Raw genomic sequence first — 26,553 nt, 5'->3', positions numbered from 1 at the left:
TGATCACATGCTCATTCATTCCCAGTCCAGCTGGAGTTGGTGAGATTCCATTAGCTCAGGCATACTGTCTCAGTGGGTGGACCAACCCCTCGTGGTCCTGACTTCTCTACCTATTTAAGTTCTGCCCTATCAACTAGGCCAAGGCAGTTTCCTTATTCATTATCTTATGAAAGCAACACACAAACAGAAGGAAACTCTACACCATTTTTCCTTTTCTGTTTAAACAAAAAGGAAGGTTTTAATTTTAACATACTAAACTTACATATAGCAAAACAGTTGTCAAACAAAAACTACAGTTACCATATTTATATCTACTTTATCTTTTATCATAACTAAGGAAAACTATGACTATAAATTCTTCGACTCCATCAAAGACTCCAGAAGGATATATTACCTAAGTAAACAAGAAGTGCATTGTAAGTAACTTCCAAAACTCTAGAATTGACAGAGACATCTCGCTGCCTGGACATTTACCCAATGTTCTTCTGTACAATTGGGGCATCCAATTCACCCTACAGGCCCATAGTATCCGGCAGACTTTTCCATGAAGCAGGAAATTTCAAAGACAGTTCAGTCACTTTCTTCTGTATCCTGCAGAATGTCTCACAGACTCTTTTATGACCCCGAAGAATCATCTCACCTTTTGGCAAGTTCAGCAGTCATTTCTCTGTGGGTTCTTCATGCCCAGTTTATGCAACAGTCCAGGAAAGAACAGTTTCTTGCCCAAATGGCTAACCAACTCCATAATGAGCCTCTTCGATGCCCATCTTCTTTAGGAAGGGGCAGATGTGTCTCATTATCATGAAAAGTCCTAAGTTATTAAAATAATTTGAATGTCATATTCTGTAGTTTTTGAAAGATATGAAGAATGCCTATCTGAAATATAACTGTGCACATCTAGAAAATCTAACTAACAAGACTACAAACTTGACTATTATAGAGATTGTCTATTAACCTATAATTTTAATTATACATTACATCTTTAAATGAGTTATACAATCACAATACCTTAATCAAGACCAGAAATACATATATACACATAACAAAATTGACCTTAAATTTGTATCAATAAAGCAAGATCCATACCAGTGTAAATTATTCATACCTATATCATATCACCCTTTAAATGTAAAAGAACATTTACAAACAATATTTGGGAAGAATATGGGTGTAGTTTTTTTCTCTCCAAACTGCTTCATGCTGTGTGGGGGCACAGTTAATCAGGTCTTTCGTGGTGTATCTTTTATGATAGGTTCATCTCAGTCAGAAGTTGAGCAAAGTCGGTTTGTGAGGGTGTTCACAGCGACCTTTCAGGAGGGCGTGGTCTATCAAATCATATTCACCTGAAGTCAATCCACAGGTTCTCATCTTCTGTGAAAACAAAAGAATCTCATCTTCTGTGAAAACAAAAGAAGAACCTCTTTTCTAAAGCATAATATCCTTAGACCCAAATTCTGAAGTCATAATACCTTTATAATATACATGCTGGTTTAGCTTAGCAGCCCATATAATAAGATATCTTTCTGTACTTAGCTCCTTCTCAGTCAAAAAAATCAAAAATAACACAATAACATACATAAGAGCTGGAGAGATGGCTCAGTGGTTAAAAGCACTGACTGCCCTTCCAGAGGACCTGTGTTCAATTTCCAGCACCCACATGGTGACTCACAACTGTCTGTAACTTTAGTTCCAGTGCAGCATACAGATAAAGCCAGGCAGTGATGGCACACGCCTTTAATCCCAAAGCTTGGGAGGCAGAAGCAGGTGGATCTCTGTGAGTTCAAAGATAGCCTGGTCTACATAGGGAGCTCCAGGACAGCCAAAGATATACAGAGAACCTGACTCAAAAAGTGAAAGTAAAAATAAAAGAAATAGAGATTAAAATAAAGCCACATAAAGATGGAAAATACACAGAGAATCTGGATACTGTATGTCATTATTCTCTCTTTGAATTGTTTGAATGCTGAGGAAGGAACAACAGCTGCTAAAAGATATTTGAATGCTGCTGAATTAATCCAAGACAGGTATTTAAAAATACTTTGACTTCAAAATTGAAGCCAAAAGATATATTACTTTGGAGAAGAGATTTTGCTTTTGTTTCCAGAGGAAATGAGAAGCTGTGGATTCATTCTGAGTTAAGAAAAATCAGGTTTGATCAAGGAAGACCACCTGAGAAATCTCCAGTAGGAACAGATGGCCCAGATGACAGAGTTCTACATCCAGAACAGATTCAAGACTGCTGCCTGAGATGATCAAGACTCACAGGATAACTCCAGTCAGAACTTTATCATAATTCTAAGGTTTCTTTAGATCCCCATAAATTATCAGTGCCCCCAACCAGCAGGAAGTAGCCTAAAATACTATGCCCACATTCCCAAAAATGGACTATGAACATTTTCCTTTGTTTAAAAAAAAGAGGGGGAAGAGGTGTAGGACAATTCTGTATTCTGTCAAATTACATAAAAACTGATTGACCAGTAGCCAGGCAAGAAGTATAGGCAGAACAACCAGACAGGAAGTAGAGGCAGGGCAATGAGAACAGGAAAATTCTGGAAAGGAGAAAGCCCATTCCTCCCCAGTCTTGTCCAGACACCAAAGAAGGTAGATGTGACCTGCTCTGCTGGAAAAGGTAACAAGCCATTTGGCTAACATATACTAGAATAATGGGCTAATATAAGTTATAAGAGTTGATAAGAAGCCTGAGCTAATGGGTCAATCAGTTTATAACTTATGTAGACCTCTGTGTGATTTTCTTTGGGGCTAAATGACTGTGAGACCTGGTGGGAGAACAGAAACCAGGTAAGACAGAAACCTCAGACAACCGTTCAGAAAGTTGTCTCCTGTACCAATGAGTTCAAGACTATTCCCCCACTTTCTCTTCTATCAGATAATATGTATCTGGTTTTATGTTGACTTTTACCCACTTGGACTTGAGTTTATTGCAGTTTGATATATAAATGTCTATTTGCATTCTTCTACATGTAGACATTCAGTTTGTCCAGCACCATTTGTTGAAGATGTCATCTTTTTCCAGTGCAAATTTCTGGATTCTTTATCAAAAATCAAATCATTTTAGGTGTGTGGATTTATGTCTGGGTCTTTGACTCAATTTTGTTGATCAACATGCCTGTTTCTAAGTCAATGCCATGTTGTTTTCATTACTACAGTTCTGTAGTAACTGTAATACAATAATGCTAACTATAGTATAGTATTGAAATGTGGGCTGATGATACCTCTAGTAGTTCTTATTGTTCAGGACTAAAACAACTATCCTGGATTTTGTTTTATTTTGTTTATTCATACCAAGTTGAGAATTGTTCTTTCAGGGTCTGTTAGGATTTCGATGAGGATTGCACTGAATCTGTATATCACTCTGGATAGGATACTTACTTTACTATGTTCATCTTACTGTCCAAGACCATGGGAGATCATCCTATCTTCATATGTCTTCTTCAACTTCTTCTTTAAAGACTTGAACTTGTTATTATACGTCTTTCACTTGTTTGATTACAGTTATTCTGGCTATTATAAAAAGTGTTGTTTCCCTGATTTCTTTCTCAATACATTTGTCGTTTTCATATAGAGGGGCTACTAATACTTTTAGTTAATTTTGTATCCAGCTACCTTGCTGAAGGTATTTATTTAAATTCCCTGGTGGAATTTCTAGTCATCTTTGTATACTATCATATATATATATACATATATATATATATATATATATATATAGACTTCTTCCTTTTCAATTTGTATCCCTTCCATCTTTTTCAGCTGTCTTATTTCTCTAACTAACACTTCAAATATATATTGAATAAATATATAGAGAGTAGATGGACTTGTCTTGTTCCTGAATGATGCAGTTAATGGTGGTAATCAATAGCTCTCTAATGGGCTTAAGACCCAAACAAGAAGGGGAAACATGCCTACTCCAGAAAATCTTACCAACTATAAAGTGGTTAAACTTTAGCATAAAAAAAATTGTTGCTAATGGCTGCTGTGTGATCCACTGACAGTTTTAGGACATATTACTTAGATTTTTATGCCTTCTGTTTTTAATTTCCTAAAACTTATCATGATGGAACTAACCATCAGACCTTTTTATCGTGTGATGAGACTAATTGCTGTTTGTGACATAGAGAAATTATTCTGAGTAAAGATATAAGCATTTTCTTTTCATGACTTTGTGTTCTATTGCAGTATTTCCCTAACATCTACCAAGTTGTTTTTCTCTTATTCTAAAAACAAAGTTATTTGTTGATGTTTTAAAATGTATTACTTCTATTTGAGACAGTTTCCTATGAAAGAAACATTAACTAGCCTTTTCTTATAAGGGAATATAAATGACCATATTTATAGAGAAAAAAATGATAAAGCATAGCTTTGCAAGTCCAGGATTCAGTTTTCTCTGCTCAATATGATAGCTGCTGCATAAAAATGTGTCAGTGCTATAATGATTTATAGAAAGAGAGTAACAGATTGTGGTGAGTGTTGGTTATGTTCTTATGTTAAATATTATGAAAACTTTGTGTTTAACACTGAGAGGCAAGCTGTTCACATGTCTACTGTGATTAAATAGAGAGCTTGTCTTACTGGACTAGTCACACACAGCATAAAAGAAGATCATGAAATAAGACTCTATCTTACCTCTAATCAGTATTTTCATAGCATTAGAAAAATGTCTTGGACAAAACTGTTGATTGACATTTTGATTTGTATTCTATATAACAGATTGAAAAGTGTAACATTAGGTATTCATCATAACCTATGTTCATTTTAAAGTAAAACAAGGAAAATAATAAGAATTTGTTTAAGACACCATATGGCAACAATTCAACTCTTCATTTTACTATAAATCAAAGTATGGAAATTTTCTGATAAAAACCATTATCTCAAATATAATATTGAGGAATGAGGTCTATTACCAGACAGAGCATCTTATTTGAAGATGGCAGAAACATTTCACAATTCATATATTAAAGTTCTTTTTATTGACATCAGAAATCTTAGAATGCTCACTAACTTATTGGGAGAATATTTCTAAACTAATCCATTAGGTTTAAAAGTCAATATCTCATGTTCAATCAAGTTGCATTAAGTCAAATCCTTACAGTGAACATTTTCTTCCTGGAATATAAAATGAAGCCATAAAGTTACGAACCTTCATGCTGAAGATAGTCAATGCATAGTAAGGAAAGAGTGAATTCTACAAAGTTGACATGGATTAATTAAGAAAACAAAATTTAGGCATGTGGTATGACCCCCAAGGCAATTAATGCAATATGATACATAAACAAAAGGATTATTTTAATTAAAAATTTTCTTTTAGTATATATGCAACATAATTATACTATATAATTAAATTTTAGTATATCCCCCTATTTATATAAAATAGAAAAGTGTGTCTTAAAAGTATTTATACTTGGCTTATTCCTTCCATGTGTCTAAGAGGCCTCTCTATTACTATAAACACATTTCCTCCTTTCCAGAATTTTTTAGTTCTCCATAGTCATTATAAAAACTCATTATTTAGTCATAATACTATAAGGAAATATCTTTATTTCACTTTATTACAAAGTATGCTTCTCAACTTCTGGGCATTTTCCTTTCTGTTAAAGATGTCTATGCCTAATACATTTCAAATGCACTCTTAAATTTCTTCAAGGCTTAGTAAACATAGAGTAGCAAATACTTTCAGACTGGAGGTTTAGACACTTTAAATTTCAAATAAAACCTTTCAATAAGATAGTCATTTTTAATACTCCCAGCAAATAAGTTTAACAAAAGGAGAAATTTATAACTCCATCATATTCCCGTGGATTCCTGTGTTGATAAGAACACAGTTTCAAGACAGATGTTTGGATGGCTTCAGACCTAACACTGAGCTTTGGGGATTCAACCACATTTTGTTAGAGAAGGGGAGGGGAGAGGCAGAGAGGGGATCACAAAAAATGTATAGTGCAATAAAATCAATTTTAAAAAAAATTCAACAATTTTGCTAAAGAAAAATAGCTAAAGAACTATTGATTGATCTCCAGATTAATGAAACATAAAGAATACATAGCACGACAAGGTATTCTGGTTAGAATTTATGACAAGCAGTCATTCTTATTTCTTCAGAAGTAAAAGGATCCTCAGTGTTGGCCATCATAGTCCTCCTTAAGACAGAAAAGACGGCAGTCACGAAACTCCCCTGTAGAAATCAGGCAGCTCTGGATGGAGAGGCCAGGCTTTCTAAACCATTAAGTAAACCCACTTCCATCTGGAAAGCAGTTTCTGTGTACTGAGCAGGCAAAAGCACATCAGACATGTTATCTACATGAGAGTGAGGTTTCTATAGCACATATCATGATTTTCACCTGTTCTCCTAAGGAAAAACTATTCTCTCCTAAAGCTAAAAGTGACAAAAATTTGACTATATTTCCTTATTTTTAGAATTTCATATGAGGATAAAATGAAATATTATCATAGCTATTGTCCTATTTCTAACTCCAGCTCCTACATATTTCTCTATCAAAACCCATCCCAACCTCGTTTTCTCATATATATATTCATTAAATTTCATTACTGCCACTGATATATGTATATATGTATGGGTATGTGGCCATCCACTGAAGCATAAAACATCAACCAGTTGCCATAAGAATGATTCTATCTCCTCTAACAAGTATATACTGCCAATACACCTCAGTACAATATGGGATTGGGAGATCTGAATAGTAATATGATTATAAAAGTTTATAAATCTTTTTGGCATTCCTACTCATTACTTTTGATGATTCAGCTTAATTAAACCAGGGTGTAAGGGTTGGGAGGGCTTTAGGGATTTTAGATTTGCACTAGTTCATCTCATTTAAGAATTTCAAATATTTTCAATTTTTGTCACCCTGGGATATCAAAACTCTGCCAATGCAAAAATACTCTAATTTTTCTCAGGGTGAATTTTTGCACCCAATCCACTGACTACCTTAAAGTGTTATCTTCAGACCTAAGGGTTTACATTCTAACTGTGTTGGCAAGTTACATAAGTGTCTTACATCTTAAAATGCAATATATCATGAAGCAAATTCTATTATGTAAAAACCAATTTTAATGAGAACTAAGTTACTAAAATAGCAGTAATCCCATGCTTTGGGAATATAAATAAGATACAAGAGAGCTGAAGAATGAACATTAATGAAAACTATGCTGTCATGAGGGGGTTTTTATATGTGGGGTTTAACAGGCAAATCAGCAGGATTATTGGAGAACATAAATAGTTGGCCATAACAAGGGTGTCACAAAGAGATAATTATAATGCCTTTTGAAACAAAGGTAGGGCTGCCATTTCCTGGAACAGGCAGTACAGAACCATTTGTAGTTAAGGTTACAGGTATGGCATAGCCCAATCTTGGTGAAACAGACACTCAGTCATAAACAAGAATGAACCTACTTTGTCTTTACTATATGATGGCATTCAAGTCTAAGAAGGGAGACAAGCTGGTTCATCACTTCTCCTCAGGGAGCATTACAGAAGAGTGGAAAGAGTATAAAAGCAGAGGGCCAGGGTGTTTGCTGTGAGACTGTGATTCCTAGGAATGTCAGAAGCTACACCCATAAATCCTCACCAACACAATTACCATGAGCTGAACAAAGGCAATAAGAGACTTAGTAAAGTGGGCAGGTGTAGGTACCAAGGTCTTTTTCCCTTCTTCCTGGCGATTCTCAGGGCCGTTTGACCTCTGTCTCCCTGGAGATTCTGCACTAGCACTGGCTTGAGGGGATAGCTTAGGAAGAATTTGGCTCTCTTTTGTTATGGTGATTCCACCTGTAATCAAGGTTCTAGCAGTGGGCCCCATACGCCTGCCTCCCCCAGCTGATTCTGCTGAGGCACCGGGCACCTGTAATCTCCTTCTCCTGCTCCTGATGGGAGGAGGCCTTGCCCTTTTGAACCCCCTTGCCCACTGGTATAAATACCCGACTTGAGTTTAATAAAGTGGCCATTTACTCTTTGGTAAGTGAGCAAGGTCTCTTTTGTGTGTGTCTGTTTAAACCCTCAGGACAATCGTCCATTCTCGTGGGCCCGAGTTCGGGAAAGCGCGCACCTGGATCGGGTGTGGGTATCCACAGAAAAGGCGGGGGCTTACAGGCAGGAGAATTCCATGAAGCCTCAAGCTTACACAAAGAATACAGGCAACTCAGGAATGTTGAGAGTGGGAAAAATAGACTTCCTCAGGGAAAAGCATACCAATTGGGTATCCAATTCCAAATGTCAGCACTGGAACCATACCACCTATTAACATTATGCAGAATGAGAAGGTTGTATTTATATATTCAAAAATATATATGTATTATACATATATGTATGTAACAATAATTAATGAAAAAAATGCTATAGATTCAAAAGAGAACACAATTGTACATATAGGAGGGTTTTGAGGGAAGAAAGGAAAGGGAGAAATGATGTAGTTCTATGATAATATCAAAAATGATAGAAAAATAAAAGATATATCATTTACTGGAATTGATGATCCATACTTCCCAGGAGACAGATGATACGTTGAAGGCCAGTATGAGCTATAGTCTCATAAACAGATAAAAGGAAGAGAAAGAATAAGAGGGAGGGAGGGCACAGTTTTGTCATGTAACTGGGACTTGGATGTACTCTCATAAGGAATTATGGATTGTGTAGAACATTTAAGGAATATAGTAAATAAGGGAAAGGGGATGAGTAAGACACTTAAGATGAAATAGGTGCTTGAAAATGATTTCCTGAACTTAACAGTAAAATAGTAGATTAACATTCTTTATTTTCTTGCAAGTCCTCACAAGGAAAGAAATCAAGAAATATACTTCAATTTAGATAGTGATAGAGATATAGATATATAAACAATGTCAACATAATATAATAACTATATATTGTTAATATATTTAACAACCAATCAGCTATTTAAGACTTTGCTTATATTCACAAACTCATAACCAATTCTTTGAGACAACTACTGGGGAATAAAAATTGCTAGTATATGACTGTACACAAATAGGAATACATTGGTACATTTATGTTCATCTTAGTGGTTGTATAAATCTATTTGAAGACAAATGAACATGGGCAGTTAACAATATTCCGAATGAAGGAAGGGCATGAAATTGACTTATTTCCTAATAAAAAGTCAGATACATGTTTCATTACTTAAAACTGTGGAGTTTAATTATGCTAATAAGAAGAACAAACATTTTTAGCTTTCCCAAAGCTTTATCTAATTGGTTTAATTAAAATTGGTTATCAAATATTCCTAAGTACATTTCCATCTTTTATGTACTTTGGAGAGTTTATAAAAATCAAGAAAGTTTACAGATGATTTTGTTTTATAATTGACTTTCTATGTTATAATAATTATTTGCTAAAAATTCTCGGGGAAAATATTCAACTTTATAATGACAAGAACAAACCTTTAGGGCTATTGCTAGATACAGCTTGATATAAGTTTACAGTAGAAAATCAATGTTGTACAAAATGGTTAAAGAAGCAGAAAGATGCAAAATCAAAGAGAGAAACTCAAAAACTTATGAACCAGCATTGTAAGTTGTAGATTACTATTGTCAAAGGTATTAAGTCAACTATTTAGAAAAGTCCAGAATGAATAAATTATAAGTGCTACAACAAGGGAAATGGTTGTGTTTTCTGCTAATAAAATTAAAAGGTTGAATCTAAACTCATTACAAACTTAAGAAACTTTCTTTTATTAGTAGACTAGTATCTTCAACTGCATTAATTTCATCATCTAAAGCAAGCATTAACAAATGAAAGCATAACATGGTCTAGGTTGGATTTAATCTGTAGCAGCTAGAGGGTCTTATTTTTTTAATTATTAAAGAAGATGAACACATTTACTCATTCCATAACACTATGAGCCTGGGAAGCAAATGCTTTTTGATCTCCCTAGTGTTATAAAACTTACTATCTTCATTTTTAGAGATTTCTATAGCCTAGACTATTGGTTAGATATACCATTTGGGTAAGAAATTAAAATGCATACAGTTTGAACACTGACTTGATGAATGAAATTCCATAACCTATTAATTTATAGGAACGTGAGACTTTTGTATATCTTTTTCACAAGGAAAAACACTGAAACATCTGTGCATATGATTTGCCATACCCTATAGATTATTGTAGTAAGATTTAAAAAAAGAAAAATGTGACTATTTTACATTCTTAAACTTAATAAATAGTAAATAAAATAAAATTATTCTTAATAAGATTTATGAAAGATGTATGACCAACCTTAATGTGATCAAAATTATTTTCATAGAGTACAGAAAACAGAATTGAATTCCCTAATCTATTAAAATGTGCATCTGTACTGGCAAAATAACTCAGAGAGTAAAAAGTTACTTGCTGCCCACATCTGACAACTTGACCTCAGTCTGCAGAATCCACAGTAAAAGGAGAACTCTGACTCATGAGAGCTGTCCTCTATTCTTTTTTTTTTTTTGGTAAATCTATAATTTTTATTTCCTGACACACCAAGTTCACGCAGATGCTATGCCAAGGTGAGCTCTAAAGAAATGGGAATACTCAAGCCATACATCCATACTCTCTCCAAACCCCATTCTTTCTTTTAAACTTAAATTTAAAAAACAAAGCCCCAAAATCTTACAGGAAACTCCCCTGTACATGAGAAATATTAATAACATTTTATTTTAAGTCATAGATTAAAAAATGAATAGTAAGCACTTATTTTAATTCAATGTTATAAAAGACAATCTACAAAAATAAAAGGAAAATTGAATGCATGAGCATTTGAAAATGTTAACATTTTGTAGGGGGTTGTCTTTTTAAAAACTTAAGATAATTTACAGAAGATTAATTAGAATTCAGTAAGAGATTTCAGCTAGATTATAGATTTCAAGCCAACATACACAAATTACAGCCAAGTCTCTATCTAGGAATGTTTATGTAACACCATTGAATTCATAATTAGTCACAACAAATGACCCAAAACTTCATCTAAAACAAAAATTTTTAGATACACAGATACAGGGATTCAAAATCCAAATGTAGCTAGTCTTCTCATCCTAGATCTAAGTTAAAAATTGCAATCTGTATTCTGGCCAATTTGCAATTATTGTAGACCCATAAGGAGATGCTCTTCTCCCAAGTTCACTCAAGGGTTCACTGTCAGGACTTGGATACTTGCTGTCTGTTGGATAGATGCCTCCATTGGTCCTTTGCCACATGAGCTTCAGAATAATGATACTAGGAAGCCAGAAAACGTGTACATGCCAGATCAACACAATATGGCAGCCATTTTCTGAAAAGATGAAAATCAGTAAACAAACGGAGCCGTATCTACAGAAGTTAGTATATCATTTCCTAGTTCTTTAAGAGAGTCAGTCTTCTAAAACTATTTCTTTAATTTTGAGAGATGCCAATATGTGTCATGTTTTCTCTTTCATAAGAAAAACTAAAGGTTCTGAAAGAGAAACAAATTATTGCACCACCAGACAATGAACTAAGTAATTATGCTTAGCATTTTCACTCCGATGACTGAAGAACCTCTGGTGGAACAGGGCTCAGCTCCTACACCAAAAGATTTCTCGCCTAAATCAGTGGATACCCTGAAGGAACAAATATTTGGCTTTTAATTCCATTTGTTCAACTAGCATTTTACTTGGGAAAAAGACTGTCATTGTGTCCTTTATTAGACATAAGAAGGTGAAATTAAACCAGAGAGACAGAGAATCTAACAGGGTCACTTGAGTGCTGATAGGAAGGGTGGCAGAGCAATGCACTTCTGACCTTTAATTATACAAAATTGTCCTAAATTTGTTGATAGAGAAAGGACAACCTACAAGTGAATGTTTTCTTTGCAATGCCTTCTCAGACAGAGTCACAGTGTGATTCAGACAGGCCTGGAATTTGCTAGGCAGCCCAAGAGAGCGATAAATTATCATAATTCAAGCCACCAAGTCTGGAGTCTATGCAAACAATTTTTAAAATATCTTTTGTACTAAGTATAATAGATTTATATTGAGCAAGTAAAGCTCGTGAGAATCAGCGTAATGAAGCCATTCATCTCTAACCTCTTTGGACATGTCAATTTGCTGACCATACCCTGGTAAAGAAAATATTTAGTGTAATAGTGCTTTTGGAAGTAACAAAGGCAATAGTGAGCATCACTAATCTCTTCAAAGCTGCTTGGTTCAAGAGAAAGAAGAGGCTTCTTAAGTTACACTCAACTCCCAAAAAAATTACTCAAGCTACATAACTTTCTAGGCATCTTATTCTGTGTGTGTGTGTATATATTTTATGTGCATTATTTAACATCTGCCCTTTCATACGTTATTCCTACAAAATAGTCATTATTATTTTATACCTGAATAAAGTTTATAAAGGTTCATAAAGTTTATGTAACCTGGTGTTTACCTACTGAGAAGAAGGAAGAAGTTTCCAAGTTCTTTATGTATTTTTTTATTTATAAATATACTTATCTCTTGAGATTCAGTGCAGGATTAATTTCTAGAACTTCCATTATTAGTTCCATTTATCCAGATAACATTATGGATGCTGAAAAACTAAAGATATGTCTATGCTGCATTCTAGAAATAGAGAAATTAGTAATATGAAGTTTCCGCTTTTGCTGAACTTGGTATCTAGTACAAAGAAAGGGATGGTATGTGCATGCACTCTGTGTGTGTGTGTGTGTGTGTGTGTGTGTGTGTGTGTGTGTGTGTGTGTTACCGAAACCAAGATAGACATTTGCAGGAAGCAGCCTAGGGAAAAATCAACATCAATTTTTATTAGAATGTCAGATTTTTCACAGAGGAAATCTATTTTGTGTTTTAAATATAAATATATAGCTAGGTAGAGAAAATGAAGAAAGCACCAGGTTCCAGGGCACAAAAAAATCACAGAATATGGCACATTGGGAAATTGAAATGGTTTAGTAGGTTTGTTTATGGGCTAAGGTGTTTTCAAATGCTAAGTGTCAAGTAGGTCATTTATAATATACTAAATAGCACTTGTATGCCTCTTTATGGTTTCTTTGAAGTGCTTAAGTAAAGCAGTAACAACATAATTTTTTCAAATAAGATTATGCAACAATGTAAAGAGTGAATCCTGGAACCTGAAGGCAGGTTTAGTGAGAAGAATGTTTTAATCATACAGGAACAAATTAAACTAAATAAACTAATTAAAACAAAGTTTAATTAAGAGGGGAGTAAGCATAATTGATGAGAGATTTAGCAGCTCCTCATCACCAAGTATCTTTTACAATTAAGAGAAAGAAGAAACCAATGGCAGGTTCAGCATCTAGTTTAATATAAAATATTTCAGCAGCAGTTCATGTATACAGGGAATACAGAAGAAAGATGAAGTTCACAAGTAGAAGTGACATTTTATTTGTCTCCCAGAGATTCACCAACCTCTGTCTCCCAAGTGCAGAGATTAAAGGTGTGTGTCACCTGCCTGAGTGACAGTCTTTAATAGGTTGAATTTTCGGAAGTCTAGCAGATGCACAACAAATTAGACCATAGAAAAATAAGTCTGAATCTCAGGAAAAAAAGGTATTATAATAGACTTTACTATACTCCGACTGCATATACTAGGTGCATATTGTCACTCAGAGTATAACTGACCTGATGCTTCTGAAATGTGATTGAGGATTATTAATTTTAGCCTCACTGACTGTTGATATAAATATCTGCTTCTAAGTTTGTCAGAAATGCAAACACCCTATCTTCCTCGATGATGGCAGGTTTGGTCTGTTTGACTTAAACAAGATCCTATGCTCAGTACAGCAGATTAATCTCAGCTTTTCTACTAATTTTCAGGTCAGTTATTTTATAACTTCTTATATTTCAGTATTCTACTTACAAAATACAAATACCAGAATATAAGCTAACATGCATGACCAAGAAAAACAAAACTAATACAAACTTTTCTAAGTTGATTCATAAAAAGAAAAATCTTATATAAATGCTAATCCAAATGTATCCTTCCATTTTTTTCACAGTGTCAGTAATAATAGAGAAAGAAAGGCGCTGAAAATAACTACATACTTGGTTGCAAGGTGAAAGGAAGACAATGGCACAAAATACACAGCGCTCTCTAATGAATTATTTACATACTATGTGACACTTTTGACTAGTGCCTACAATAGTCATGAGTCTCTGTAAGCTATCATGAAGCAATTATAAAATCATTATCACTTACTCTATCTTGGGGATATTTGTTTTCCTGCAAATGAGACACCTTATTTTGTGTGTTCAGTTACTTACCAAGAAGTGATCTCACATGTAGGTGCAATGTGTGCCTTCAGAGCAGCTGCTCAAAAAAGCAGAATTCAGAGAACTCCTGGGAATAAATACAGTGAGTCTTGGAAAGTTGTAGAGGCATCTATGTGCACAACTCTGAATTACTCTGTCCTGGGAGCTAATCACATGATGTTCTCAGTTCAGAAGTGGGAAGACATGAAAGCTTTCTCCTTTTCATGCAATCCAGTACCCAAGCCAAAGAATGATGCCCCAGCCTTTAGAGTGTGTCTTCATATTTAAATCAAGATAATGTCTCACAAACATTCCCAGAGGATAACCTAATCAAGAAACCCCTCCAAGTTATGCCTGGAGAGTTGCCTCAGAAGTAATTCCCAGTACTGTTAATCTGAGAGACAACACTAACCATCTCAGAACTCCATCTTACTTTTTGGGACACTGAATCCAGAGCCTACTGATTCTGCCAGACTGCAAGGCCAGCAGACCCCAGTGATCCTCCTAGCTCTGCCTCCCCATTGTTGGGACAAAAGATGCTACCAATCTAGGTGTCTGCTTTTATGCACGTATGTGTGTGTGTGTGTGTGCATGCGTGCACGTGTATGTGTGTGTATATATGTGTGTGTGTGTGTGTGTGATATATTTACAGGTGTAGCCATGCATGCACATGTAGTTAAGCCAGAAGAGGATCTTAGGTACTCTACTCTATCACATTTCACCTCATTCTCTGAAAACAGGACTTCCTACTGACCCTACACCCAGGCTGGCAGCCAGCAAGCTCAAACTGAATGGCTCAAGAAATTTGTCACATACAGCAAAGTTGTGGGAAGCTGCTTGTTTGTTCCCAAATGCTCAGCCCCAAAATAACCACACAGAAACTGTATTAATTAAATCACTGCTTGGTCCATTAGCTCTAGCTTCTTATTGGCTAACTCTTACATCTTAATTTAACCCATTTCTGTTATTCTGTGTATTGCCACATGGCTGTGGTTTACCGGCAAGGTTCTGGCATGTCTGTTCCTGGCGGCTACTACATGGCATCTCCTTGACTCCGCCTTCTTTCTCCCAGCATTCAGTTTAGTTTTCCATGCCTAGCTCTATTCTACCCTATCAAGGCAGATTCTTTATTCACCAGTGGTATTCACAGCATACAGAGAAGAATCCTACATCACAATCTTACTTAGTATTTCATTGCTGGAAAGAGTCACTGTGACCATAGCAACTCTTTTAAAGTAAACATTTTATTGGGGCTGGCTTACAGTTCAGAAGTTTAGTCCATTGTCATGATGGCAAGAAGCATGACAGCATGCAGGCAGACATGGTACTGGAGAAAGAACTTATAAAATGTACATCCAGATCTACATGCAGTAGGAAGAGAAAGCCTCTGGGCCTGGCTTGACCATTTGAAATCTCAAAGTTCACCCCTAGTGACATACTTCCTCCAACAAGGCTACACCTACTCTAAGAAGGCCACATCTCCTAACAGTGCCTCTCCTAATGGTGCCCTGTGAGCCTATGGGGGAGGGGGAGACATTTCATTCAAGCCATCACAAGCAGAGTTACCCAGACTTTACCAATTGTGATTCACTATAAGTTCTTAAGATCAAGAGTATAACTCTCAATGAGCTATGCTTTATGGGACTGTGCTTGAATATTTGATAATCTCTCACCACAAGCAAGTCACATAGGGAAACATAGAAAAGGAGAATCCAGTGCAGAATATGAAAATTGTTAAGAGTATTTTTCATATTACCAATGATAATACCCAAATAACTAAATGTGAGAGAAAAAAATAGTCCCAAGAATTCTTGACCCAAAAAAAAGTGCTTTCATACTACAAATTTACTCTCTGACCTCCCAAAGAAAGAATTGTTTAAATAAATAAATAGAATTGTTTGGATATCATTTTCAAATTAACTACTGCCTATAATATTTTAAAATAGAAGTACTGTGAACTTCATATTGTTTCCTTCAGGAACATCTTTAAAAGCCCATAAAAGCCCTTAGTGATAAATTAGGCTAAGTTGCAATTTATATTTATACTTATAAAAAAAGTGTGACTAAAACATCCCAGATTAGCTAAAAACAAAAAGAAAAAAAAGAGGTGAGCCAGTATATATGCTTGAAATTCTCAACAAAATTTTAAGTTAAAAATATTTTTTAATCTATATCCCATTTTTAATTGGATTATTTAGTATTTTGATGTCTAGTTTTCTTAAATTCTTTGTATATTTTGGAGATCAACCCTCTCTCAGATATGGGGTTGGTGAAAATCTTTTCCCATTCTGTAGGCTGCTGTTTTGTCTTATTGGGTGTCTTTTGCCTTACAGAAGGTTTTCAACTTGAGGAGGTTCTATTTATTAATGAGATCTCAATGTCTGTGCTGCTGATGTATTCAGGAAGTTGTCCTTGTGAAAATGCACTCAAGGCTACTTCTCACTTTCTAGTCTATCAAGTTCAGTGTAACTGGATTTATGTTGAGGTCTTTAATCCACTTGGATTTGAGTTTTGTGCACGGCAGTAGATATGGATCTATTTGCATTCTCCTACATGTGAATATCCAGTTATCCAGTACCATTTATTGAAGATGCTTCTTTTTTCCATTTGGCTTCTTTGTCAAAAATCAGGTGTTCATAGGTGTGTGGATTTATGTCATGATTTTCAATTTGAGTCCATTGATCAACCTGTCTGTTTTATGCCAATACCATGCAGTTTTTATTACTAAAGCTTGTAGAGAGCTGCGTGGAGCCGCACCTAAAAGATGGCACCGGCTTCCGCCTTCCGAGATCCCAAAAGCAAGTGCTCTCAGTGGTAAACAACACCTTATTTGGCTAAGGCCAGGATCACGCAATGATCGTAAGCTGCTTGCATATAAGTGGACCTATGGACAGTGCCCACGTGGCGATCCAGGATTGGCTTCCCAGGGCTACTTAAGGGCTGGGAGGAGCTTGCCTGGAGAGAGAAACTATTGTAACCAGGTCCTGAGTAAACTGCTTGCAAGAAGAACTCCAGTATTGCGTCTTCCTTGCTGGTCGAGGCAGTCGCGACAAGTGGTGGCCCATACGGAGACTCTCCTCTCCTCTCCCTGGAGCCCAGAACTTGCAGCAGTCAGGGGGTGCACCGGTAAGTCCTCAAGGTAAGATTGGGGGTCCGCAATCAAAGCGAGTTATTTGCTCTCGCCTGTAAACAAAGGGAGAGCGGGGAAGTAGAGCCACGACTAGAGCGGACAAATCGAAAGTGAAAGTAAAGCCTACTACAGGGGACAGGCTACAAGTCTGTAGAGCACATTCGGTTCGCTAGCCCAATGAACTGAAAGTAAAATATCCGGATACTGTTGATGGATTACTACCTGCTTTTAGCAGCTTGGGTACTCTTGAATACAGTGTTCTGGTTCATCATTTTTACTTATTGCTGTAGGGAGTATATTGAGAATCCTCAGTGAATAGACATGGGGAATTCTCCTTCTCACCCAATTTTTCTGGCTTTGAACGAGCTGCTTTGTTCAAAAAATCTAAAACTTAAGAAAAGTACCTTAGGGAGATTCATGGAGGAATGCGATACCACTGCACCTTGGTTTGCAGTCTCCGGGAAGCTTACGACTCTGTCATTGGGAAAGTTAGGTAGAGACCTTGAGTTTGCTGCAGAACAGGGAACGCTTAAGGCTGGAGTAAGACCTTTCTAGAAATTAGTGAAAAGCTGCCTCAAGGATCGAAAGTGCAGTGAAGCAGTAGAAAATGGCCAAGCAGCCTTAGAGATATTACAGGAGAAACGTTCAGAGAGGGCAGCTTCAGAAATGGCAGCCTCTAAAATGGCAAAGTCTGGTGTGGCATTTGATACAGATTCAGGTAGAGGGAAGAAGAAAAGGGCCCAGGAAAAGCAAAAGGGTCGATTATATCCGAGCCTGTCAGAATTGGAGGAATCAGACTCTTCTGTCTCCTCAAGCTCAGAGACAGTGCCAGACCCAGAGACACCAGACACAGAGACAGAAACGGATGAGGAAGATAGAGAAACCCTTAGGAAAACATTAAAAAGAATGAAAATCTCCAAGAAAAAGGGAAACGGAGAGAAAAATAAGACATCTAAAGGCATGCACAGGACTGTAACCCCTTCAGCTCCGCCCCCGTATCCGGAGGTTATAGGAGCAGAGGGAGGGATTTCTTTCAATCCTAAGGTATGGAGAGAAGTCAGGGCAGTTTGGGCATGGCAAATTATGAATTATAACCATTGTATGATGTTTTAGTTGATGATATAGCTCTAGATTCTCCCAGACAATTAATCAGTGAAACTCAACAAGCACTCTCTCTTGTAGAGGAAAAATTATCTAAAGCCTTTTTTAAATGGGTGCAGGCTGAAAAGGATATTGCTTTATGCATTTTACCCACTAATCTACAACCCACGGGTATTCTGTGGCAGGAAGGACCATTACTTTGGATTCATCCCAGGATTTCCCCTGTGAAATCCATAGAATATTATCCTATTGCTGTCGTTTTGCATGCTCAGCAAGGCATTCAAGATTGCCTGCAACATTTTGGAGTTGCACCATGTGTAATAGTCACCCCATATGATACTAATCAAGTTAACATTTTATGTGCCACTGTTGATGATTGGGCTATTTTACGGTGCTCCTATTCTGGGCTCATCGATTGTCATTTTCCTAAGCATCCACCGTTAACCTTTTTTAAAGAACATCCGGTAGTCTTTCCAAAAATCACTGCCTTACAGCCCATTCCAGGAGCCAGTGTTATATTTACAGATGGATCTAAGACTGGCTGTGGTGCTTACATAGTGGACTCAGCAGAACCTGTTAAATATCAGTTTTCTCCTGGAGCTCCTCAGCAAGTGGAGCTAGCAATCATGGTTGAGGTGTTTAAATCCTGTCCATTTACATTTAATTTAACTTAGGATTCTTGTTATGTTGTTAACGCCTTAAAATACCTTGAATGCACTGGACCTATTAAATCCTCCAGCCCGGTACATAGGCTATTTACACAATTACAGCTATTACTCTGGCAACGTAAGAATCCTTTCTTTGTACAGCACATTCGTGCACATACAGGTTTGCCAGGCCCTCTGGCTGCTGGCAATGACAAGGTTGATCAGTGTACCAGACAAGAATGGATGTTTCTTGCCTCTGCCCTGCAGAGGGCTCATGATTTTCATAAAGAGTTTCATGTTAACGCCAAAACCCTACAACAAAAATTTGCCATTTTCCGTGCTGATGCACACAAGGTGATTGTGGATTGTCCACAATGTGTCATACATCATCACCTTCAAACTTTAGGGGTCAATCCGTGTGGATTGCTCCCCCTTAAACTTTGGCAGATGGATGTTACCCATCTCTCTGAGTTTGGCAAAGTAAAATACGTACATGTCTCCATGAATAAGTGTTCCGGCATTATCCATGCCACACCCATGACAGGTGAAAAGGCAACCCAAGTGATTGCTCATTGTCTAGAAGTGTGGGCCGCCTGGGGAAAACCCCAGCAACTGAAAATAGACAATGGTCCCGCCTATACAGGACAAAAGTTTACCTCCTTCTGCCATCTCATGGGTGTTCAACTCATACATGGACTGCTTTATAATCCACAAGGCCAAAGCATTGTGGAATGTGCTCATCGCTCCTTAAAGGAATTGCTTCAAAAACAAAAAGGGGGAATAGGTCATCAACAAACCCCCAAGAATAGACTTTCCTTAGCCTTGTTTACACTTAATTTTTAAAATTTGGACAATGCCAATCAGTCTGTAGCAGACAGGCATTCTTGCCCATCCAGTCCTTTAAAAGGATTGATAAAATGGAAGGACGCTCTGACAGGGGTCTGGCATGGTCCTGATCCCGTGCTGGCATGGGCACAAAGCTCTGTTTGTGTTTTTCCACAGGATCATTTAGACCCTATTTGGGTACCAGAGCGCTTGGTGAGAAAAGTACAAGTGCAGAGGAACGACAAGCAAGATGAAGCCTCAGACTGTGATCCTATTGATGATGATGGTCCTGATGTCCCCGTTGCTGATCCAGGCCAATGAACAAATCGTGTGGGCCATAGCAAAAGCATGGCCAATTTCTATACCTGTTCATTCTACGTCAAAAGTTTTACCTGTCTTTTCTCCACTAGTTGTGAATTAGGCTTACCCTGCGTAAATTTAGACCCTAGCATGGCTATGTATAATGCAACTGATGTTCCTCTTCAAGGAGCCTTATGTTTTTCTCTTGAAAATAATTCTAACCCATGTATATGGTTGAAAAATAGCTCGGTGGGTAATTGGCTTGACCCATTGACTGATAATCATGTGCCTTTCGCCATGCTCACGGAAGCACTGCGAACAATAAGTACGGGTGCTTCCTCAGGCACGGGCAGCGGTAAAAACGGTAGTAATGCCACAGGTATTACTACCTTATTGATGTTGATGGAAGGGCTTCAGCCTTCAAGTTCACACTTTGGATTAGGGAATTCCACCGCTCGACAAGTATTACCTTATTGTGCCCCTAATTCAGGGAATCCCCCTCATTGGACACCATGTCAAAGCTCAGATCATAAGTCAAAACAGATTGCACCAGGTTTTGAATTTACCCCTCCTTTAGGAAGATATTCCTTTAATCTTGCTAATCGGACTAATCAGAAAACTAATAAGAAAAATACGTGGCCCTGGTTTCAATGGATTCTTTCTAATGAAAGAGGGGCCTTTTCATCCCTAGAGCCTTTTGCTGCCCTTCGTAATTTGACTGTCCGGCTACTTAACATCTCTGCCAGCCGAGGTACGAAGGGAGTTCTTTCAAATGTTACTGTAAATAAAATGATGAACAACCTTACCGTTTCTGCCAGTCCAGTGTGCTTAAAGGCACCCTTCTTCTTTTTACTGACTAATATTACCAATGCCACAGAGGATGTGATCTATTGTAATTCCTCTAAGGCAACTTGCCTCGCAAGTCAATGCTGGAATGGTACTTATAACACAGCTGTGGTGATGAGAGTTCCCACATATATTCCCATCCCAGTCAGAGTTGATACCGGTACCTTCCCAATCGCTCATTTGCTCAGAACAAAACGAGACTTTGGGATAACAGCAGCCCTAGTCTCCGCAATTGCTGTATCTGCTGCAGCTGCCATGACAGCTGCTGTTGCCATGGCTGCAACAACTCAGATTGCAGAAACAGTTAATGAAATCGTGGAGAGGACAGCCTCCACAATGACCACTTTGAAATCTATCGATGGTCATTTAAAAGCTGGCATTTTGACAGTAAACCAAAGAGTAGACCTCTTGTAAGAGCAAGTGGATGATTTAGTAACCTTAACCAGTGTAGGATGTATTCATTCCCTCTCTTCTTTATGCATTACTTCCAGATTGGCTGAGAATTTTACAAAGAACGGTAACCTGAGCCGGCAGCTGAGCACATACCTCCAGGGAAACTGGAGTAAGGAGTTCAAGAACCTGACAGACACCTTGATCAACCAGATTATTTCCCTGAATGACACACAGCTGGAATTACCTACTGCTAATGCTTTTCTTAATATGCTGAAACGAACTTTTAGTTATTTTAAGGAGTGGGCGGGAATAGGAGCCCTGACAAGCCTAATGGTGCTTGCCTCCCTGGTATGTCTGTGGTGCATTTGTTGCATGAGAGCCTCACAATGTCACAATGCAGCAATGATCATTCAAGCCTTCACGGCTATTGAAGCAGGACAGTCCCCCCAAGTTTGGTTATATAAGCACAGGATGCAAGGCTTGTGCACTGCACTTGAGGGTAATTACATCTACCTCAAGAAGAGCAAGTCTGATTGCACGTGAGTCGGTGCCTAACTCCCACCTCTGTAAAAAGGGCACCAAGCGGGTCTAGTGTTTTCTGGGTGGAGTACACCTGAATAAACAATAGTACATGCTTCATTTTAACAGAGATCAGACCTCTACTCTTGCCTGTTGCTTTTAAAACAAAAAAGGGGGAACTGTAGGGAGCTGCATGGAGCCACACCTAAAATATGGCACTGGCTTCCGCCTTCTGCGATCCCGAAAGCGAGTGCTCTCAGTGGTAAACAACACCTTATTTGGCTAAGGCCAGGATCACGCAATGATCGTAAGCTGCTTGCATATAAGTGGACCTATGGACAGTGCCCACGTGGCGATCCAGGATTGGCTGCCCAGGGCTACTTAAGGGCTGGGAGGAGCTTGCCAGGAGAGAGAAACTATTGTAACCAGGTCCTGAGTAAACTGCTTGCAAGAAGAGCTCTGGTGTTGCGTCTTCTTTGCTGGTTGAGGCGGTCGCGACAAAATCTCTATATCAGAGTTTGAAGTCAGAGATGGTGCTACCACAAGAAGTTCCTTTATTGTACAGGATTGTTTTAGCTATCCTGGGTATTTTGTCTTTCCATATGAATCTGATTATTGTTCTTTTGATGTATGTGAAGAACTGTGTTGGGATTTTGATGGGGATTGCACTGAACCTGTAGATTGCTTTTGGTAAGATTGCCATTTTTACTATATTAACCCTATTGATCCATGAGCATAGAAGTTCTTTCCATATTCATAGCTCTTCTCCATTTTTTTCTTGGAAGACTTAAAGTTCTTGTCATATAGCTCTTTCACTTGTTTGGTTAGAGTTATCCCAAGATATTTATTTTATTTGTAGCTATTGTAAAGGGTGTTGTTTCTCTGATTTTTTTTCTCAGCCCATTTATCATTTGTATATAGGAGAGATACTGATATTTTTGAGTTAATCTTGGATCCAGCCACATTACTGAAGGCGTTTATCAGCTCTAAGAGTTCTCTGTTAGAATTTTTGGGATCACTATGTATACTATTGTTGGGAGCCACCTGGAGGCACAGGTGGTCCTGCAGTTTGGAGGTAGCCATGTGGGGCTGAGCACCCTTGCCTGCACCCTTGCTTGCACATGCTCAGAACAGCAGAATGGCATTAACCAATCAGGACAGCGTTCAAGCCTCTCCACCGCTTAAAAGCAGCTGCCTCTGGGCCCAACCCTCTCTCTCTAAGCTTTCTCTCGTCCCTGCTCTATCTTCCCTTCCCCCAATTTTCCTCAATCAAAGGGCTCCAAATAAAGATGTGACCAGAGAAGGAATTCTCGTTTTTGGTGGCGTTCATTCCTGCTGGTCAGGATGCGCCCCGCATACTATCAAAGAATTCTCAACAGAACAATCTCAAATGGCTGAAATACACTTAATTGTTCAACATCCTTAGCTATCAGGGAAATGCAAATCAAAATGACTCTAAGATACCATCTTACACCTATCAGAATGACTAAGATCAAAAATGCTAGTGACAGTCTGTTGTTAGAGGTTGCTTGTCTGTTTTCCAACCACCCTGACTCAAAATAATCACATAGAAACTGTATCAATTAAATCACTGTTTGACCTATTAGCTCTAGCTTCTTTTTGGCTAGAACTTATATCTTAAATTAACCCATTTCTATTAATCTGTGTATGGCCATGTGGCTGTGACTTACCAGCAAGGTTCTAGTGGGCTCCAGTGGAGGCATCTGTAATGAAATATGTATCTTGATGGAGAAGGTCACTTGGGGGTTTTGGAGAAACCTGATGCTAGGGAAACTCCCAGGAATCCACAAGGATGACCCCAGAAAAGACTCTTAGCAACAGCAGAAAGGGTTTTGAACTGACCTTCTCCTATAATCTGATTGGTGACTACTCCAATTGTCATCAGGAGATATTTCACATGGGTGGTGTTTAAAGTTTTAAGAGATTCATGTCAGTTTTTGTTAGCACTCTACTTCTTATTATGGTTGTTAATGTGAACTCTCAATTATTGACCCAGCTACCTGCCTCCTATTACCTCTACTCTGTCATTACAGACTCTAACCCTTTGAAACTATAAGCTCAAAACAAACTCTTCCAAAAAAAAGAAATTATCTTTGAAAGCTAGAGCATAAGTGTCATGAGTTTGAGACTAGTATAGAATATAGATTAAGGCTCTGTCTCACCAAAGGGGAAAGAAACTGTTTTCTTACCTCCAATCATCCTCTAGGATCTTATGATAGGAAAAGATTAAAAGTTCTTTTTTATATCAGCTGTTTCTACCCACTAAATCTTTTCAAGAAAAGGGCAGAGGTAATAGCAATATATTGCATCTGAAGGCCAAAAGTCCTATAGAATAGGGAAGTTTTCACTGAGGTTATGCTATAGGGAAGAAAGCCCAATATTAGTACTATTTCTATGTACCCTTCCCAATGAAGTCTACTAAATAGCCACAGTGCTTTCAAATCACATCTCTCCAAGCTAAAAAGAATATAAAATGTATGTGTCTTGTTGGGCATTTAAATACTGTTACTTGAAGGAGATATTTTTTTACTTAGCATGTATGACTCAAGAAATAGTTGGTATTGAGTTTCTACTTTGCAGAACACCAGATGGCTAAAACACAGAAGTGACACCTGCAGGAGGAATTAAATAAAGAAGGAATGTTCCCTAAAATTTGCCTTCTTGTGGCTGCCAGCTGTGTGAATAGGAACATGCAAAACAAGTATAATTGCCAATTCTGGTTTTCTTAAAGACACCACAGGAAGTTGTTAACACAGTGTCCAGGGACTTGACAAATCTTAAACCAGAAATAATGAAAGCAGACAACATTTGATCATGACTTGCACAGTTTTCAGTGCTCAGAAATTAGACTAAGATTTTGCCACTTGTGGAGTTGTTCGTAGTGCAAGTGCGGTTGTTGACCTGTAATTATTCAACAGTCATTTGGGAGTTGAGAGTGCAAGCACATATAGATTAGATTTGTGCAGAAAAATAAAGGAATGTGGTTAAAATACGGATCTTGCTACTTGTATGCTTTTAGCAATGACTGCTATGGGTCTCTATGGCCTCATTAAAAGAATAAATTCAATAGGAAAATAAAGGTTTTATTTGATTATGACTGTATACTACAAATCATCAGGCTGTGTGTAGGTCCCTCATGTTGCTAAGATTATTTGTGAGTTATTAACTATAAACTTTGCATTAAACCACACTGCCATACTTCTCAAAGAGTTACACGAGTTATTTGCTTTCATTTGACAAGTCATTGTACTTACCAACATAGTCAACTATCACCTGAACTCTTTTGCCTAATTTCAAACATCTCACAGGGTAAAATACAAAGCCCTAGTTAACTTTTATACTTGATCATAAAAAAGAAAATATTCATTGCATAAAAAATAAGAACTGAAGCCAATTTATTTATTCACAGAAGCCTCTTCAAACAAAACTTAGACCAAGACTGAAACCAGTCATTAGGCAAAGCTGGAGGATTTTGATTCTTTCCCCCCTCAAACAAAGACAGAGCAGTAACTCCTAAACAAACTGTCAGTGAAAAAAAAGCATAGACTACCTGAAGGTCTTCTGTGACCCGTAAGAATGGCCAGATTTCATGGAGCCAGTGGGTATAGATTAAGGATAAACATGCAAGAGACCTGGCCTGCCACAAAGTCAGATAGACAGTGATCCCAGAGTCCAGGCAGTGATCCCAGAGTCCACCTAAGGAAGCAAAGAAATTGCCTAAGAAGTCCATCTGTCTTTTCAAGGAGCTCCAGGAAGGAGCGTACCAGTGGGATTATGTGTTACCGCACTCAGACCTGTGAGAAGTTTGGTATAGTCAAGTCATCTAGAGGAGATGAGAATCAGTGACTTGGGCTGATAGAGAATGTTAATACTTACTCAGCACAAATTGAATAGACTCATGTGTAAACAAGTGTGTGTGTGTGTGTGTGTCTGTCTGTCTGTTTGTCTGTCTGTCTCTCTGAGTGCAAGCATGTGTGTGTTGCAACCATAATAAATAAAATTTTACACCACAGTGTTGTTAGGGGGCAGATTTTGGGCAATCTCATTCACAGGAAAAAATTGTCATTCAGTTTCTATCCTATGTATCTGACCATCCTGTTCTTTATCCTTTCTTTCTCTTCCTCATTTTCTTTTTAGTCTTTTTTCCATATTGTTACTTTACCATTATGATTATTGGCATTCAGCAATATTTTTCTCTCTTTCAGTAGAGTACCTTATATTAATCTTATCTCTGAATCAAACCTGGGAGCACTCATCTGATAGCTGATGGTATTGAAACACGTTGCTTTTCTTTGACAAGCTTTCATGCTACTCTTTTTATAAATTAACTATTTTCTAGCAGTACTGGGAGTCAAACCCATGTCTATGTATAAGCAAGCATTACCACTGAACTACATCCAAAGTCCTAAGTGAACTCTTTACAAGAATTTCTCTACCTGAGGGTCCAATAGTGGCATTCATGGCTTTCTAGTAACCAACAGTTCTCTAATTGGATTTAAGAGAAATCATGCCTGCTTTGGGATG

General features: G+C 37.6%; 1 protein-coding gene across 2 annotated transcripts; it reads left to right on the top strand.

The window, feature by feature from the left end:
• Positions 1–17,072: 17,072 nt before the first annotated feature.
• LOC148123302 (uncharacterized) lies at positions 17,073–22,454 on the top strand. 2 transcript variants are annotated; one of them, XM_087905911.1, is made up of 2 exons: positions 17,073–17,373; positions 20,128–22,454. In XM_087905911.1, the coding sequence occupies exon 2, from the start codon at positions 20,299–20,301 to the stop codon at positions 21,508–21,510; it is 1,212 nt and encodes a 403-aa protein (XP_087762037.1). In that variant the 5' UTR covers positions 17,073–17,373; positions 20,128–20,298; the 3' UTR covers positions 21,511–22,454. The 2 variants fall into 2 exon arrangements, with proteins under 2 accessions (XP_087762037.1, XP_087762028.1); XM_087905902.1 differs by having other exon boundaries at positions 17,073–17,386.
• Positions 22,455–26,553: the final 4,099 nt, after the last annotated feature.

The sequence above is a fragment of the Myodes glareolus genome, chromosome 1 (assembly GCF_982192425.1).
Source record: "Myodes glareolus chromosome 1, mMyoGla1.1, whole genome shotgun sequence".
NCBI lineage: Eukaryota > Metazoa > Chordata > Mammalia > Rodentia > Cricetidae > Myodes > Myodes glareolus.
Note: the sequence above shows the minus strand (reverse complement) of the source record. Positions and strands in the feature narration are given on the sequence as shown.